At 24.2% G+C, this 17472-nt stretch overlaps 1 protein-coding gene across 1 annotated transcript; it reads left to right on the top strand.

Moving 5' to 3' along the window:
* Nucleotides 1-1109: 1109 nt before the first annotated feature.
* CCOS01_08824 (uncharacterized protein) lies at nt 1110-16204 on the top strand (the record flags this gene model as incomplete). Its single annotated transcript, XM_060456984.1, has 3 exons — nt 1110-1293; nt 6290-6302; nt 16195-16204. 3 exons carry the CDS (start codon nt 1110-1112, stop codon nt 16202-16204), a joined length of 207 nt encoding a protein of 68 aa, XP_060311684.1.
* Nucleotides 16205-17472: the final 1268 nt, after the last annotated feature.

Below are 17472 nucleotides of genomic sequence, written 5' to 3'. Positions count from 1 at the left end.
ACATAGAGACCCGCCACTTCATCATCGAAATGTCCTACCTTCATGGAGTCTGTACATAAACCCTGTAAATTGTCGTACCTAGAATACCAAAGCTACCGAGAGATCAAATGTGAGATGTGCGGTATCAGGTTCGTCTAGGAAGAAAGCATGATCTTGGAGCTTTGGCCACGGCTTCGTCCGATAGAAAGACCTCATATTTAAAGTGAAAGTCGAGAGCCAAACGAGGGTGACTAAGCACGTTTGATAACAGTCGCTTAGAAAGTCTTTTCGCATAACAGAAGTGTATTCCAAACGAAAGACTCGGTCTAGTGACAGACTGAAGTGCTGAACGCGCTACCGAGCACGTGCTCGCGAGGCAAAATGGTAAGGGCATCACATTTTGGGTTCAACAGACGAAGCTTTAGCTCAGCTGACCACTCATTTGCTTTAACGAGGCGTGACATCAAACCAATTCCGTTTGAAATCCGGGCCGAGCGTCCGCGAAAGATGTTAATACCACAACCTTGGCCTGCGTGTGCTTGAGAACGTTGATCTAGAGCAGGTGCGTCAGACGTAAGTTCAGAAACCTAAAAGCCCCTAGAAATCAATAACAGGAGCCATCAAGTACCGTACAAACATGCAAAAGCATCCGGTATTCTGCATAAGTTTATATGTGTGTGTCGAGCCCGGCCGCGGACTGCGAAAGTGGTGCTGCACGTGTGTGAAAGATGTCGTGTCGTTGGGAAGGCAGCATGGGCTTTCAAGAGACTCTATGAGTGTACCGTCAAGAATAAGTGATATGTCTATAGGAAATCTAGCGCCTTGAAGAGATCATTTGTCCATCATTGTTCGCACGACTTAACAAGGATACCGTGGCGTTCTGCAGCCCTGGGCATACTTCAGGCTATAGTTTACTTTCATGATAAAGGTCAACGAAACAAGGAAGCCCGGATGATACCCGATCGCCTTTGGACACAGGCGGTTTCCATGGTTCAAGGGAGGAAAGCAGGGCTGATAGATTTGTCGACGTCGTTCAGTATTTAAACCCCATTCCTCACTGATGGTGCTCCTGATGTGTCTGCATGCCTTACACAAGTGCCAGATCGAACTACACAATTGTTTCAATCACAATGGGCTTTATGAAATCATCTCTGGCGTGTCTAGGGGCACTTGCCGTCCTGATCATCGCTACCCCTATAGACAAAACTTCAACCCCAGCTATCTCTGCTCGTGCTGAGGCTACCGTCTTTATGTGTGACGACACCCGCTTCAGAGGCCGCTGCCGAACCGACGTCCTTCAGACAGGATCTTGCTGTGAGTTCCGCTCCCACACTAAGCCCTTATCTCGATGCTTAATCGGTCGCTATAAGCATTTTACTTACAGAGGAGCTATGCGTAGATAATGTCCCGGAGAGTTTCGTTGACCGCATCAGCTCTATTCGTAATAATGATAGGAATAAAGATACTTGCACTTGGTATCGGTAAGTATAAACCTTGAGAACAGAATTGTTACTTAGAACCTTCTTGACTAAGAAAGACATTTCTTAAATATAGGGAGCGGCAATGTCGAGGGGAGTCCTATCGTAACCAGGATGATGATAATTTAGCTGATGGTAATGGCCGCTTTAACGATGCTATCCGAAGTTATGAGTGTAAGAGAAAGTAAATAATACTAAATAATAATAAAAATACGTATTTTTATTTCTTAATAGTAATTTATTATAATTAAAGCCTATAGTTAAGTAAAAAGAAAAGAGAATTTATTATTTAATTATGATATTAAAATCTATTATTAATTTAACTTTCTTGATTATAAGTTCAAAAGAACGCTCTTATAATATTATGATATTATAACGTTTCTTTCTAGGCTATGAATAAAACATCGAGTCTAAGATAATTAAGTTATATAGAAGATTATAAAATATAATATAATAGCTTTTTCTTAACTTAATAAATATAAAGAGTTAAATTTAACGTAATTAGTCGTTTAAGAAACGAACTATATAATTTAATATATTATTAAAACTAATGATATATAACTTAAGTTAACCCGCTTTATAAGCTATAATAATTATAATATATTAAATATTTGTTTTTATATTCTGCCTTTACTCGCTACTCGGGCGGTTTTCGATATCAATTACACGGTATTAATACACAGTATTAATAAATACTCCCACTATCTCAATAGAATATATTAAATATATTAATATATTTAAATATTATATATCTTTTTAGAAACAAAATCTTATAAAATAAGTTAAATAATAATAAATAAGAATAAAAAACTTAGTATACTGAAATAACGGGTCCCGTTTTTAAGATATATATAATATTTTGTTTTTTAGCTTTATAAGCGTAAAAGATTAACCTTAATAGTATTACGTTTTTAAAAGAAATTATATAATATAGTAAACTTTTTAATTATATAATATATAAAATATACCCTAAGTACGCGCTTAATATAATATAATAACTTTAATATAAAAAACTATTATATAACTTAGGATAAGTAAGCGACTTTTTATATAGTAGCGCTAGTTAAAAAGAGTAATAATAGAGATTAGTTATAAAAGTTAAAGGCGGCCCTTAATTATAAAAGTTCTAAACTTTAATAATAACGTAGAGGTTTTTTAAAAAAAAGGCTAAAAAGGCTAATATTTAACTACTTTTTAAAGCTTATAAAGATTTTTTATTCTTATTATTTTTAATATTACTTAAAGCTACTTTTTATTTAAACTAAATAAATTTATTGAATAAACTTATTAAACGAACTTATTAATATATAAACTACTATTTTATTAAAAATACTTTTTAATAAGTTACTCCCTCTAAGGCTCGATAGATTCTTAGGCCCCCTCGACGCTTTAGTTATTATAACTAACGTAAATGTACTTAAAGAGTAATATAATACTTTTTAATAATATAAAATCTAGCTAAGTAATAATATAAATACTATAAATAACTAGACTAATATAATATTAAAATCTAGCTTATTAATATTAATTGAAAAATTATATTTTATAAAACTAAATATTGTTTAAATACGGGCTATATTATAAATATAAAAGAATATATAAAGGGTTCTTTAATCTTTAATAAAAAAGAGTATATAATATAAAATCTAGCTACTTACGTAAGCTAGTATTAAGAGGTCCTATATACGTTAAAATAAGTATAGCTCGTTCTTTAGATAGTTAGAACTTAGAAAACTACGGTAGAAGGTTAGGAGCTATTAATAAAAAAGAAATAACGGTTAAGTTAATTAACTACTACTTTAATTAGTAATTAGGTATAGAGCGTAATATACTTAGTTTTCTTTAATACGTAATATATAGTACGGCCCTAGCAAATTACTCTGTTAGGGGGATTTTAAAATATATATATTTTATATATTTAAAATATAAAGTTTATTAAAATTATATATAAATCAAAGCCTAATATAATAGGTATAAAGAGGTAGTAAGGGATATGTTTTTCAAAGAAAAAAAGATTATATATAAAAGAAGTTTATCTCCCTAATAGAGCAATTTACCGGGGCCGTACTATATATTACGTAATAAAGAAAAACTAAGTATATCGCGCTTTATACCTAACTACTAATTAAAACTCTTAACTTTTTACTACTTCTAGCTATTTAAAAAGCGAGCTATACTTATTTTAATATATATAAAACCTCTTACCCTTTAGGGTCCGGTCCGCCTTATTAGGGGCTATCTTCGCCTTTATAAGTAAGCTAGTTTATTAAAGTTAATATTAAGTATTCTTTTTATATACTTTAATATAACCTTATAACTAACTATAGCCGGCCGCAGCCGTTACTAAGTAAAATAACCCCGCTTAGATAATATATTAATCGCCTTTTTAATAACTAAATACTACCCCTTACTTTCTCTTTTTATCTTAATTAATAATAACCTCTCCTTATTAATATTTTTATTTAATGCGTTTACTTACGCTCTTTCTAAGCTTTAAATTATATTATTAAGTCTAGGCTTATTTACTCTATTCTATTATATTACGAAAGTATTAATAAGAGTAATACTTTTTATAATATATCTATCTACTTTTTATAAGTTAATATTATAAACATAATATTTATTAAAATAGTCTTTTTATAGCTCGGGGTCGTTTAGTATAATATTTATAAAATCGAACTTTTAATCATTAAAAAAGCCCTGAGGGTTAACGAGTTATTAATAATATCTTAGTATTTTAATAAACTATACTTAAAGTAAATAGCTAAATAGTAATAATAATAATAATAGCGTAATAATAATAAATAAAAAGGGAAGCGTTTTTAATTTTAATAAAAGAAACGAAGTAGGAAATATTTATATATATATATATAAGTTTAAATTAGAAGTATATATTAGTGTTTATAAAACTTAGTATTATTCTTAACGACGGTAATAAAGGTATTTTTAATATTATATTATTAAAAGCTATTATTATTTAGAGGGGCTATAAACTTAGCTAAGTGCGCAGGCTTATAAAATAATAGCGTCGGGCGCCTAATATCGCTATTAATAATCCGTAGTTATAAATATTATAAAGAAAAAAGTTAAAAAAGAGGAAGAAAGTCTTAAAAAAAGATGGTTTATTAAAATAGTAGAAGTATTTATTAAAATTATATATTAATATTACATAATTAATTTTAAGAACCGCCCGAGTAGTTAGTAAAAGCAAAATAAATAAATAAATAAAACCTCTTGATATTAGCTTATATAATTAGCTAGATCTTATATTATACACCCCTTTTTATTAATAATTAAGGGACCCCTTATATATTTTTCTATATTTATAATATAGCCTATGTTAAAAAGATTTTTAATTTTATAAAATATAATTTTGAAGTTAATGTTTATATTTTAAATTTTAATATTTATATTAACTTAACTATTTATATAGTGGTTTTTTTCCGGCTTTATAAGTATAAAAGATCGACCTTAACGGGATTACGCTTTTAAAAAGAATTATATAATATAATATACTTTTTAAGTATATAATATACGTAATATATCCTAAGTATGCGCTTAATATAATATAATAATTTTAATACGAAAACCGCTATTTAATTTAAAATAAATAAGCTACCCTTTTTATTTTATATAACGGCGCTAATTAAAAAAGTTAATAATAAAGGTCGGCTATGATAATTAATTATAATAGTTAGCTATAATAATTAAAAACGGCCTTTTTTAACTACAGAGGTTCTAAACTTTAATAATAATATAGAACTTTTTTAAAAAGGGCTAAATAGGCTAATATTTATTACTCTTTAGAACTCGTAAAGATTCTTTAATATTTAAAATTAACTTAAGGAACTCCGTTTTTATTATTATAATCTATTTATTCCCCTCGATAGAATAATCCACTAGGGCCGTACTATATATTACGTATTAAAAAAAACTAAGTATATTACGCTCTATACCTAATTATTAATTAAAATAGCTCCCGACTTTTTCCTACTCGTTTAGAGAGCGAGCTATACCTACTCTAATATATATAAAACCTTTTAGTATTAGCCCGCGTAAGTAACTAGATCCTATATTATATACTCTTTTTTATTAAGGGTTAGGGGGCCCCTTATATATTTCCTTACGTTTATTATATAGTTAAAAAGTGTACCGTATTATGTAATTTCCTTTAAAAGCGTAATCCCGTTAAGGTCGATCTTTTGCGCTTATAAAGCTAGAAAAAAACTACTATATTCCCTTACGTTTATAATATAGCCCGTATTAAAAGGATTTTTAACTTTATAAAATATAATTTCTAAACTAATATTAATATACTAAATCTTAATATTCGTATTAGCCCGGCTATTTATAGCGTTTGTATTATTATTTAATTAGATTCCGTATTATTAAAAAGTACTTTATTACTTTTTAAGTATATTTACGTTAGTTACGATAGCTATAGCGTCGAGCTAGCTAAAGAGGGCGCCTAGCCCGAGAGGGGTAAACTTATTAATAAGTATTTTTAGCTTACTAATTATTAACTATATACTAAGAGAGTAGTAGTTTATATATTAATAAGTTTGTTTAGTAGATTTATTTAGTAAATTTATTTAATTTAAATAGAGAGTAGCTTTAAGTAATATTAAAAATAATAAGGATAAAAAGAATCTTTACGAGCTTTAATATAATAAAAAAGTAGTAAATATTAACCTATTTAGCCCTTTTTTTAAAAATCTCTACGTTACTATTAAAGTTTAGAACCTTTATAGTTAAAGAAGGCTACTTTTAACTATTACGGCCGATTATTATAATTAACTATTATAGCTAACTTCTATTATTAACCTTTCTAGCCAGCGCCGCTACGTAAGTATATTACTTAGCCTATTATTAATAAGTAATAGAGTAGCTTACTTATCCTAAATTATATAACGGTTTTTATATTAAAATTACTATATTACGTTAACCGCGTACTTAGGGTATATTACGTATATTATATAATTAAAAAATATATTATATTATATAATTTCTTTTAAAAGCGTAATCCTATTAAAATCGATCTTTTATGCTTATAAAAATAAAAGAAAACTATTATATAATCTATTTATTATTATATTTTAATCTTATTTATTTTTATTAAGTTCTTTTTTAGGGTACTTAGGCCCTCTAACCGCTTTTTATAATACCTAGGGCTTTATTTTAAACTATTTAGGCCCTAGGGCCCTTATAGCGCTTATTCTAAAGTACTTAGTTTACGTATTCTAAAGTACTTAGGGCGTCTACTTTAGAGTACTTAAAGCGGTTTTAAAGAGTTAATAGTACTTATTTTAAAATATTTAAAGCCTTTTTAAAGTACTCGCTATATTTATTTTAGAGTACTTAGAGAGCCGTTTTAGGGTACTTAGGGCGGTTTTAGGGAGCTAATAATACTTATTTTAAAATATTTAGGGAGCTATTTTAGGGTACTTAATACGTTTATTTTAAAATACTCAGGGCCTTTTTAAATTACTTATAGTACTTACTCTAGGGTACTTAGAGCGGCCCTAGTATACTTAAAAATAACTAGCTTTATACTATTTATTTTAGGGTATTTAAGTACTATATAACGCCTTTAGCCTAGCTAGCCGTTTCTTATTTTAAAGTACTTAGTAACGTAATATAATACTAAACTACTTCGGGAATACTTGAGTAGTTATTATTATTATTATTATTACTAAAATTAATAAAATACTTCGTACCCTCGCGGCCTATAATTACTAAAATTTATAAAAAAGTCGAGGTAAAAAAGGGCTTATTTTTAGTAAATTATAATAATAAGGCTATTTTATTATTTATAAGACCTTTTTATATAGTGGTTTTTTTTTAGCTTTATAAGTATAAAAGATCGACTTTAACGAGATTACGTTTTTAAAAGAAATTATATAATATAGTATACTTTTTAATTATATAATATGCGTAATATACCCTAAGTACGCGCTTAACGTAATATAATAATTTTAATATAAAAACCGCTATATAATTTAGGATAAGTAAGCTACCCTTTTTGTTATATAGCGGCACTAGTTAAAAAGGTTAATAATAAAAGTCGGCCGTAATAGTTAGTTATAATAATTAGCCGTAATAATTAGAGGCGGCCTTCCTTAACTATAGAGGTTTTAAACTTTAATAGTAACGTAGAGGTTTTTAGAAAAAGAGCTAAATAAACTAATATCTACTACTCTTTAGAGCTCGTAAAGATTCTTTTTATCCTTATCGCTTCTAATATTACTTAAAGCTACTCTCTATTTAAACTAAATAAATCTACTAAATAAATCTACTAAACAAACTTATTAATATATAAACTACTACTTTAACGAGAACTTACTCTACTCTTAGTATATAGTTAGTAATTAGTGGGCTAAAGATGCCCGTTAATAAGTCTACCCCTCTCGGGCTGGGCGCCCTCTTTAGCTAGCTCGACGCTATAGCTATTATAGCTAACGTAAGTATACCCGAGGATTAGTAAAGTACCTTTTAATAGTACGGAATTCGGCTAAGTAATAGTACGAATACTATAAATAGCCGGGCTAGTACGGACGTTAAGATCCGGTATATTAATATTAGTTTAGAAATTATATTTTATAAAGCTAGAAATCCCTTTAATACGGGCTATATTATAAATATAAGGGAATATATAAGGGGCCCCCTAACCCTTAACGAGAAGGAGTATATAATACGGGATCTAGCTACTTATATAGGCTAGTACTAGGAGGTCTTATATACGTTAAAATAGGTATAGCTCGCCCTCTAGATAGCTAGAACTTAGAGAATTATGGGGGAAGGTCGGGAGTTTTAATTAGTAATTAAGTATAGAGCGTAATATACTTAGTTTTCCTTAATACGTAATATATAATACGGCCCCGGCGGATTGCTCTATCGGGGGGATAAGACTTTTTTATATATTTAAATTATTTATAAAGAATTTAACCCCGCTCGTACTAAAATTATAATTTATAAAATATTATTATTTATTTTAAGAATAATAAAAAAATTATTTATTAAAATACTAAGCTAAAGCTTATTTATATTTATTTATATATATAAAAAATATCGTCGCGTTCTAGTATAGATTTTAATTTAAAAACGTTTAGTTATTATTTAGTAAATAATAATATTATAGTAATACTTAGTTAGATAGCTATAAAAACTAATTATTTAAATAAGTAGTTCTTCTCGTACTAAGCTTAATTATTATTACGACGAGGTTATTAATAAAATAAAATTAATTTATTTTATAACGGTTTAAACCTAGTTTATATTCCTTATTAATAAGTAAATAATTTAATACTTATTAAATTCTATTTTAATATAATAAAAAGAGTTAATATTAAAAAATTAAAAAGTAATATTACTATAAATACTTAGCTGCTATAAGCTAGTTATTTTTATAATAACCTTTTTAGTATTTTTAGTTTTAAATTTTAAGGGACTAAAAAATTAATAAGCTATACTTTTATAGTTTATATTTATACTAAAAATTAAAATTAAAAGAACTTTTATCTTTTTATTTTATTAGAGATTTTTATTTTTTATAAATCCCCCTTAGAATACTTATGTTATAGTTTAATAAATATACTACCCTAATTAAACTCCTTATTTAATAATATTTTTAACCTAGGTCGGCCCGTAAAAGACTTTAAAATTAAAAATTAAATATATATCTAGCCCCGCTTTATTAAATAAATAAAAAAATAAAAAAAGTAGTAGTATTTTACTAATATTAAAGCTCTTACTTATTCTATACTCTTTATATTCTTTTATAATATTAAACTAAAATTAAACTTAATAAAGTCTTCTTTCTTTATTAATTTTATTAAGCCCGTTCCCTTAGTTATAGTTTTATTAAATAATAAATAAGGATAATAAAAATCTCGTTAAGTTATTTATATATATTACTAATTAAATAACGAAGTATTTAGCTCTTTTAAAAAAGTATAATTACTCTTACTATTTACCCATACTTAGTTAAACTTTTTTATTTTAATATTTAAAGTACTAAGTAAAAATTATATTATATTAATATTATTTTTTAGTTATTATAATATTATATTTTAATTAAATAGTTAGATTCCCTTTATTTATATTAGTTTTAAATTAGTTATTAACTATATATTAAATAGCTAAAGCTTATTAAGGGCATTAGAACCTAAGTATTAAAAATTTCTAGCTAGTTACTTAGTTAGTAATAACTTATTCTTAAGTTATTTATTTAAAGTTTAATATACTTAACCTTTAGAACTAATCCTTATCCTAAAGTTATAGATCTATTTTATTAACTTTTTTTATTTATAATATTTTATTAATTAGAGGCTATTTATTTTAAAAACTTATTATAGTTATAAATACGACTTAGTATAAGAATTATTTTTTTTATAAATTTTTAAAGGATATTAAGAGCGTACTAAACTTAATAAAAATACTAAGCTCTTTTAATTATTAAACCCTAGCTTTAAATAAACCGATTTTAAAATAATAAATTATTAAAAAAAAAAAAGAACTTTACCTAGGGCCCCCGCCGTCGTTTTTATATTTAGTTATATTACTATATAAAACTTATATTTAAATATTAAAATATTAACTAGCTTCTTTTTTCTTATATAAAATATAAATACCCCTTTAAAATAGAACTTTTTTATAATTTAGGATTAACTAACTTATATCTAATTACTATTTATATAGAACCTTTCCCTACTTTAGTTTTTTAAGTTCTTATTAAAGTATTTATTATTATTATTAAGATCTATACTAAAGGCCGTTTTACTTAAGTTTATATTTTAAGCTTTATTATTAATTTTTATATCCGCTTATGCCTTAGTATATCGTTTTTATATTAAAAGCGAGGTATAAATAAGTTATTTAAATATTATTTATTTTTAAAGCTAGTATATTTAATAAATAAGTTATTATATAATTCTTAGTAAATTCCGATTTCTATAGCTACTATCTTATTATTAAAATATATTAATACTTTTTATAATATCTAATAAGTAACTACTCTAGTACCTTAACTTCGTATTTAGTTTATTTTATATTACTAGTTTTATTTATTAAGAATAGCCTATTAATATTAATATATTTAAATACTTACGTTTAACTAAGTAATAAAACTTCTTATATATTTAAAGTTTAAAAATAAATAAAAATAAAAAATAGCCCCCGAATCCCTAATTATTCGCTTTACTTTATAAAACTAAGCTTAATATTACTATTTTAAAAAAAACTTTAATAAAAACTAGCTATTAAAAAGTTCGATTAGTTTTTTATTTTTATACGTATATTTAATAATTAATTTATATATTAAAACCGCTACGAACCTCTATTAAAGTTTTTTTTAACTTTACTTTATATATATATAGTTTACTTTTTTTTAGGTTTAACCCTATATACTCTTACTTAAATCTATTTAAAAATATTAAAATTAGTTAATAATATACTAAAGCTCTTACTTATATTTATTTTTATTATATATAGGGGTTTAATACTTAAATACTTATATATAAAGTTAACTCCTTAATCCGTATTTTAAAACGGGTTATTAATAACTATTATACTAATATTTTTATAGAGCGCGTACCTTAGCTTATTAAAAAATATTATATAATAAATTATAATACTCTTTAAAAAGAGCTATGTTCTTAAAGCTTTTATTTTTAATAATAAGCTAATACTAGCTTATACTAATAAAGTACTTTAGTTACGAGAGCTAAGTAATTTACTAGATATAAGTTTAGTTATAAACGCTTCTTTTTTAATAATTTTATATACTATTTAGCCCTCTTTTTAAAGTATTTTTTATTTTTTAATTACTTTATTTATATACTATTAGTCTCTAGCTAATATTTAACTTTAAAAAAAATATACTTTTTATTTAAAATAGTATTTCTAAACTACTTAACTTATTAAAAAAGCTTTATAAAAGCTTAGTATTTAACTATATAAGGCTCTTATTTTCTATAGTATCCCGTTTTAAAAAACTTAAAAAGCACTGCGCTAAAAATATTTTTTATAAATTATAACTCGGGCCTAGGGCTAAATTTTAAATTTAAATTATTACTACTTTACTTATTATTATTAAGGTAATCCTTATTAATTTTTTTTCTTCTACTTAATAATATACGTAAATTTAATAAGTATTTTTACTTAATTTAAAGTTAACTTATAAAAAGTTTAGGGGTTTTATAATAAGAGTTTTTTTAGATCTTAGTACGAGATATTAATTACTACGTAAAAGAGGCTCTAAAAAGGTCCGCTACTATTTTTTAAAACTTATATATATTATAAAACCTTAAAACTAAGTAGTACTTAAAAATTAAAATAATATTTAAATAAGTATACTTACTAAAATACTAGCGAGCGTAATATATATTTAAAAATTCGATAATTTATTAAACTTTATAATTTATATTATTTATTATATTTCGTTACGTTTTTTATTAATACTAAAACTAAAAAATCCGTTATTAAAAGTTTTAATTATTTACTTATATTACTTAGAAAAGATATTATATAAATAAAGTTTAGTTTTTTTTAGTAAGCGCCCCGTCTTCGTAATAGGGGCCGGTACTAAGAAAAGAGGCCTATAAAAAGCTTCTTTTATTTACTAAAATAATAGTTAAGTATATTTATAAAAGGTTATAAAATAATAACTTAATAATAATCCCTTTATTAATTTATTAATAGAGACTTTATTATAACTTTTACTTTTTCTAAATAACTAAATTTAAATAACTTTTTAGCCCTAAGTAGCGGTTACTTACCTTTTTAAGCTAGTTTAAAAGCCTTACTAAGCTATTTAATTAATAATAATAACGGGTAATATATATAAAAAGTAGGGACGTAATTAATATAAGCTAATAACTTATACTTATTAAAGATTCCTTATTAAAAAGTAATAATTATAATACTTTATTTTTAGTACGATAGAGTTTAATAAAATTATCTAGGCTTTTTAATTAAAAAAGAACTTACTAGCTCTATTAATATAATATATATACGGCTTAGAATATTTAAGAGTATTATAAACTTATTATTATTTTAAACTTTTATTAGTTTAAATTAATAATCCTTTTAAAAAGCTAGTATATTATTAAAATAATACGGGCTATTTAGTAAATTAAAATCTCGTTTATTATTATAATTAAGTAAATAAATTACTTTACTAACTAAAAATAGCTATATATTATTACTTATAAAATTAAAAAAGAGCTCTTAATTTATTAATTTTTATTATATTTAAACTTAGTAAGTTTCCTCGTATTAAATTAAATTAAGCCGTAAGCTCTATTCTTAGTAATACCCTTTTATTAATTTTTTTAAGTTTTAGCTTTATAATTATACTCCCCTTAGAACTTAAGTACTTTAATTTTTTATAAAGTACTAAACGAGTTAAAAAATAATATTATTTAATCCCTAATTAATATAGTTTATAATTAAAACTACGATAATATCTAATTATTTTCGATCCCCTAACTTTCGTTCTTAATAAATAAAAATATCCTTAGTAAATACTTTTATAATAGTTAGTTTTTAATAAATTTAAGAACTTTACTTCTAATAATTAAATACTAATATTCCTAACTATCTTTATTAATTATTATAATAGTTTTAAAAATTAATAAAATAAAACTATACGTCCTATTTTATTATTTTATACTAATATATTTAAGTAAAAGCCTATTTAGAGTACTCTAATCTTTTTAAAATAAAAATCCTATTTTTTTAATATATTTAATAAAGGGTATATAGTTTTATAAAGGGAAAGGCCCGGCCGGATTAATATAAATAGTAAAATAGAACGGCTAGCTAAGCTTAAGGTTTTATTACGAGCTTTTTAACTAAAATAATTTTAATATATATTATTAAAATTAGAATTATTACGGCTACTAATACTAAACTTACTTTTTAATTATTCTTTATTAAGGGATTTAAATTATACTTATTCTAATTATAAAACTTAAAAGAGCCCTATATTAGTATTTATTATTACTATTTTCCTATATTAGGATTAAGTAATTTGCGTACCTATTATTTTTTTTAAATATAGTAGCCGTTTTTTAAGCTCTTTTTTTAGAGTTAAGCCCTAACCCTCCGTTACTTATTATAACTATATTAAAATACTACTTTAATATTAAAAATTAATAGGGAAGAAATTTAAATAAATTATTACTAATATAAAGTTATATAATTCGAGAAGTTATTATAAATTGTTAGTAAGCTCCGAAGGGTATTAGTTTTTAATTTAATAAATATACTTTTTTTAAAGTCGAGGTTTTTAGTATATATTAGCTTTAAAATTATTATAGTTATTTATATAGTAAGGTATTATTAAATAAATAATAACTTATATAATAAGCTATTCGTAGTTTTATAATAAAAGTATTTAAACTTAGATATATATAGCTTAATTTTTAAAATAAGTATATAACTATTAATAAAATTAACTAAGTAATTATTATAAGCCCGTAAGGGCTATTAGCACTATAAGTAATAACTAAAAAGATTATATTATAAATTAAGCGGGCTACTATTTTTAAAAACGGCGTTCGTATTATAAAAGTAGCTTATTAACTAGGCTAATTAGCGCCCCCGTAGCTTTTAACTTATTACCCCTCGTTTTTTAAAACCCCGTTTACTATATTAAGTATAACTAGGGGGCCCTAAAAAAAAAAATTAGCCCCGCTACTTTAACTATTTAGTATTTATAATAAACGTCTTTTTCTTAATACTTAATAAAAAGCTAGTTAATAACTATTTATTTATAAAGCCTATTTTTAGGAACTAGGGTACTAAAGCGTACTAATTTTATAAAAGAATATAAGTTTAATAGTTTACTAAAGCGGCCGTTATACTTATAAGTAATTATAACTATAAGCTATTATTAACTGAGATATAATTACTTATAGGGCTAGTTAGGTAGTTATAATGCTATAATTTATAAAATACGGAACGTTTAATTACTATACTACTTTTTTATAGCGTACTTATTACTATTATTACGTACTAAAATAAAGTAATTACGCTATATTATTTATAAACTATACTTACTCTTTTTTTATAAACCCTATAGCACTTTATTATAACTTAATACGTATAATAAGGCTAGGGCCTCGCCCTATAAAACCTATAGCGGCTATTATACTATATATATAAAAATACGGACTTAGGGTAACTCTTTTTAAAATAGAAGAACTATAAATAAGTTACGTAACTATAATTATATAATAAGATAAAGAACGGATACCCGTAAATAAGTAGGACGGACGATTATAAATAAGTAGGACGGACGACCGTTTAGTAAATAGTTAGATAATAATAAATAAGAATATTATAAAGGATATATTTAAGAATAAGACTTATATATAATATAAACTTAAACTAGGCTTAAAAATAGACTTTTTATAGCTTCTTTAATAATTAACTTAATATTAGATCTTACGATTACTTTTAGCTATTTTTATTAAGAACCTTTTTTAATAAGATTATAATTAATTATTAAAGCTTTATTTACTTTATTATTTATAAATATAGTTTTAAAAAAGCTATTTACGACTACGATACTATTTACTTAGTACTCGTAACCTTAACTTTTATTAATATACTTATTATAATAAGCTAGCCGTAATACTTTAATTACTCTTATTTAGTAAGTTAACCTTACGAGACTTATTAAGTAGTAAAATAAATAACGATATTTTTTAAAACCCTAAGTACCCCTTTATTTAACTCTAAGCGACCCGTTAACTTAGTTAGTAAGTTAGCTAGGGTTAAGGATAACGAGATACCTAATATTACTTACGACTCTAATAATAACGTAGTTTTTAAAAAAGTAAATTATAAAAAAATACGGCGCACTATTAAGAAAAGTAATAAGTAAAATAAGGAACTTATAGAACTTTTTAATAATAACTCTATTTAAATAGCTATAACTCTAACTAAGAATAATAAAAATATTACCGCTTTTTAAAATATAGTTAATAAAGCTATAACTAACTTAGGAATTAAAAAAAGAGAAATAAACGATTTAGAATAAAAAGTTAGAACCCTCTAAGTTACTATTAGTATTATTAAGATTCTTATAGATAGATAAGAAAAACTTAAATTTAATATACCTATTATTTTTAATAAAACTACTAGACGTTTTAAGGGATTTTTAATTTAAATTAGAACTTATTAAACGTTTTACGTTACTAATTTTTATAATAAGATTAAACGAGTTATTTATATAGTAACCTTTTTTAAGGGACGAGCCCTAGAGTAGTTCGAACCTTTTTAAAAAAAATTCTTTAGTAATAACGGTTATTTATTATATTATAAAGAAAAAACTATAAATATTTTTAGTAATATAATAGGATTTTAGAATGCCCTTAAATCCCTATTCTAAGACTTTAATAAAAAGCGATAAGCTAAGAGAGACTTAGCTAATTTTTAATAAACTAAGTTTACTTCGTATTACGCTACTAAGTTTAAAAAACTCGTAGTACGACTCGATTTTATTAAAGAAACTTATATTTTTTTATTTTATTAAGGATTAAAGGATAAAGTTAAGGACGAACTTAGTAAAATAGAAATACTAATAAAATTCTTATAGTATATCGAACTTACTATTAAGATCGATACTTAATTATATAAACGACGTAAAAAAAAAGGGGAAGTACGATACCCTTAGGCTAACTCTAGTTAAAAATACTAAAACTATAATAAACTACTAAGTAATTACTAGAATAACTTAAGAAATTAATAATAATAAAGTACGTTTTATAAATAATACGGAGGATTTATAGACCTTAGTATTACTAAATGCGAAGAATTATAATAAAAAAAGGATTTTAAATATTATAATTATAATAAACTAGGATATATAGCTAAAGATTATTAATAACCTAAGTATATTTAATACTAACCTATTTTAAAAAAACGAGCTAATATTATAAGTAGAGAAGTCCTCTATAAGTAACTCTTATAAATAGCTTATTACGATAATAACTATCTTACTTACTAAAATAGTAAAGAATAAATAGGATAGTACTTAAAATAAGTTAAAATTAAAAAATAATCCGGGTATAATACTATACTACCCCCTATTAAGACCCTAGTAATAATAATAAAAAAAAAAAAATACCCGCCTACCGACCCTATATTTTTAAATAAAATAATATTAAGTATATTATTACGCTTTCTTAAATTTATAAAAATATAAAAAAGAAGGCTAAAATAGACCCCGTTATAAGAGATATATTTTACTTCCTCGAAGGCCGAATTAAGTAAAAACTCTTAGTTAATAGAAGGGAGTAACTCCTTAAATTTAAAAAAAGAGGACCTAATACTAAAAAAATTATAAGTAGCCTTGTTTATATAATATAACGAAATTATATAAATTAGAAATAATTTACTAAGTTTAAAGAAGGACTTAATTTAAATAAAATCCTAATTAAGTCTATTTATATAATACGAAAAGTAAATAGTAATAGAAAATTTATTTATAAGGTTAAGGAGTAGCTTAAAGACTTTTTATATAAAAATAAGATCGAAATAATTAAAAGACCGACTCTTAATTTCGGAGTTATAAAAAAAAGGAAAATTAACTTTAACCTTAAAAAAGAAAATATTAAAATAGGACCTAGCTCCTTTTATTTTAACGAAGTAGAATTACCTTATAATTCGGACGAACTTCGTAATATTACTTAATAACGTGCTTAAATAGAAATTGATTATAAAGTATTACTTAGCGTTAATAATACTAACTCTAAAAAGGATAATAAAGAACTATAGTATAAATATATTTATCTATTTAAAAATAACTAAATTATTTAGTTCTATAAAACTAAAAAACGTAAAAAAGTTATAATAACCCCCTATATAGATAAAGACTATTCTTTACTTAACCCTACGGACCCTTTTTATAAAGAATTATTCTAAGTAAAATACTTAGATAATAAATATTTCTAGTACTTCGTATATAAATAAAATAGCCGCTTTTACTTATAAAAACGTAATAATA

The sequence above is a fragment of the Colletotrichum costaricense genome, assembly GCF_030867565.1.
Source record: "Colletotrichum costaricense strain IMI 309622 chromosome Unknown Scaffold_9.1, whole genome shotgun sequence".
Classification (NCBI taxonomy): Eukaryota; Fungi; Ascomycota; class Sordariomycetes; order Glomerellales; family Glomerellaceae; genus Colletotrichum; species Colletotrichum costaricense.
Note: the sequence above shows the minus strand (reverse complement) of the source record. Positions and strands in the feature narration are given on the sequence as shown.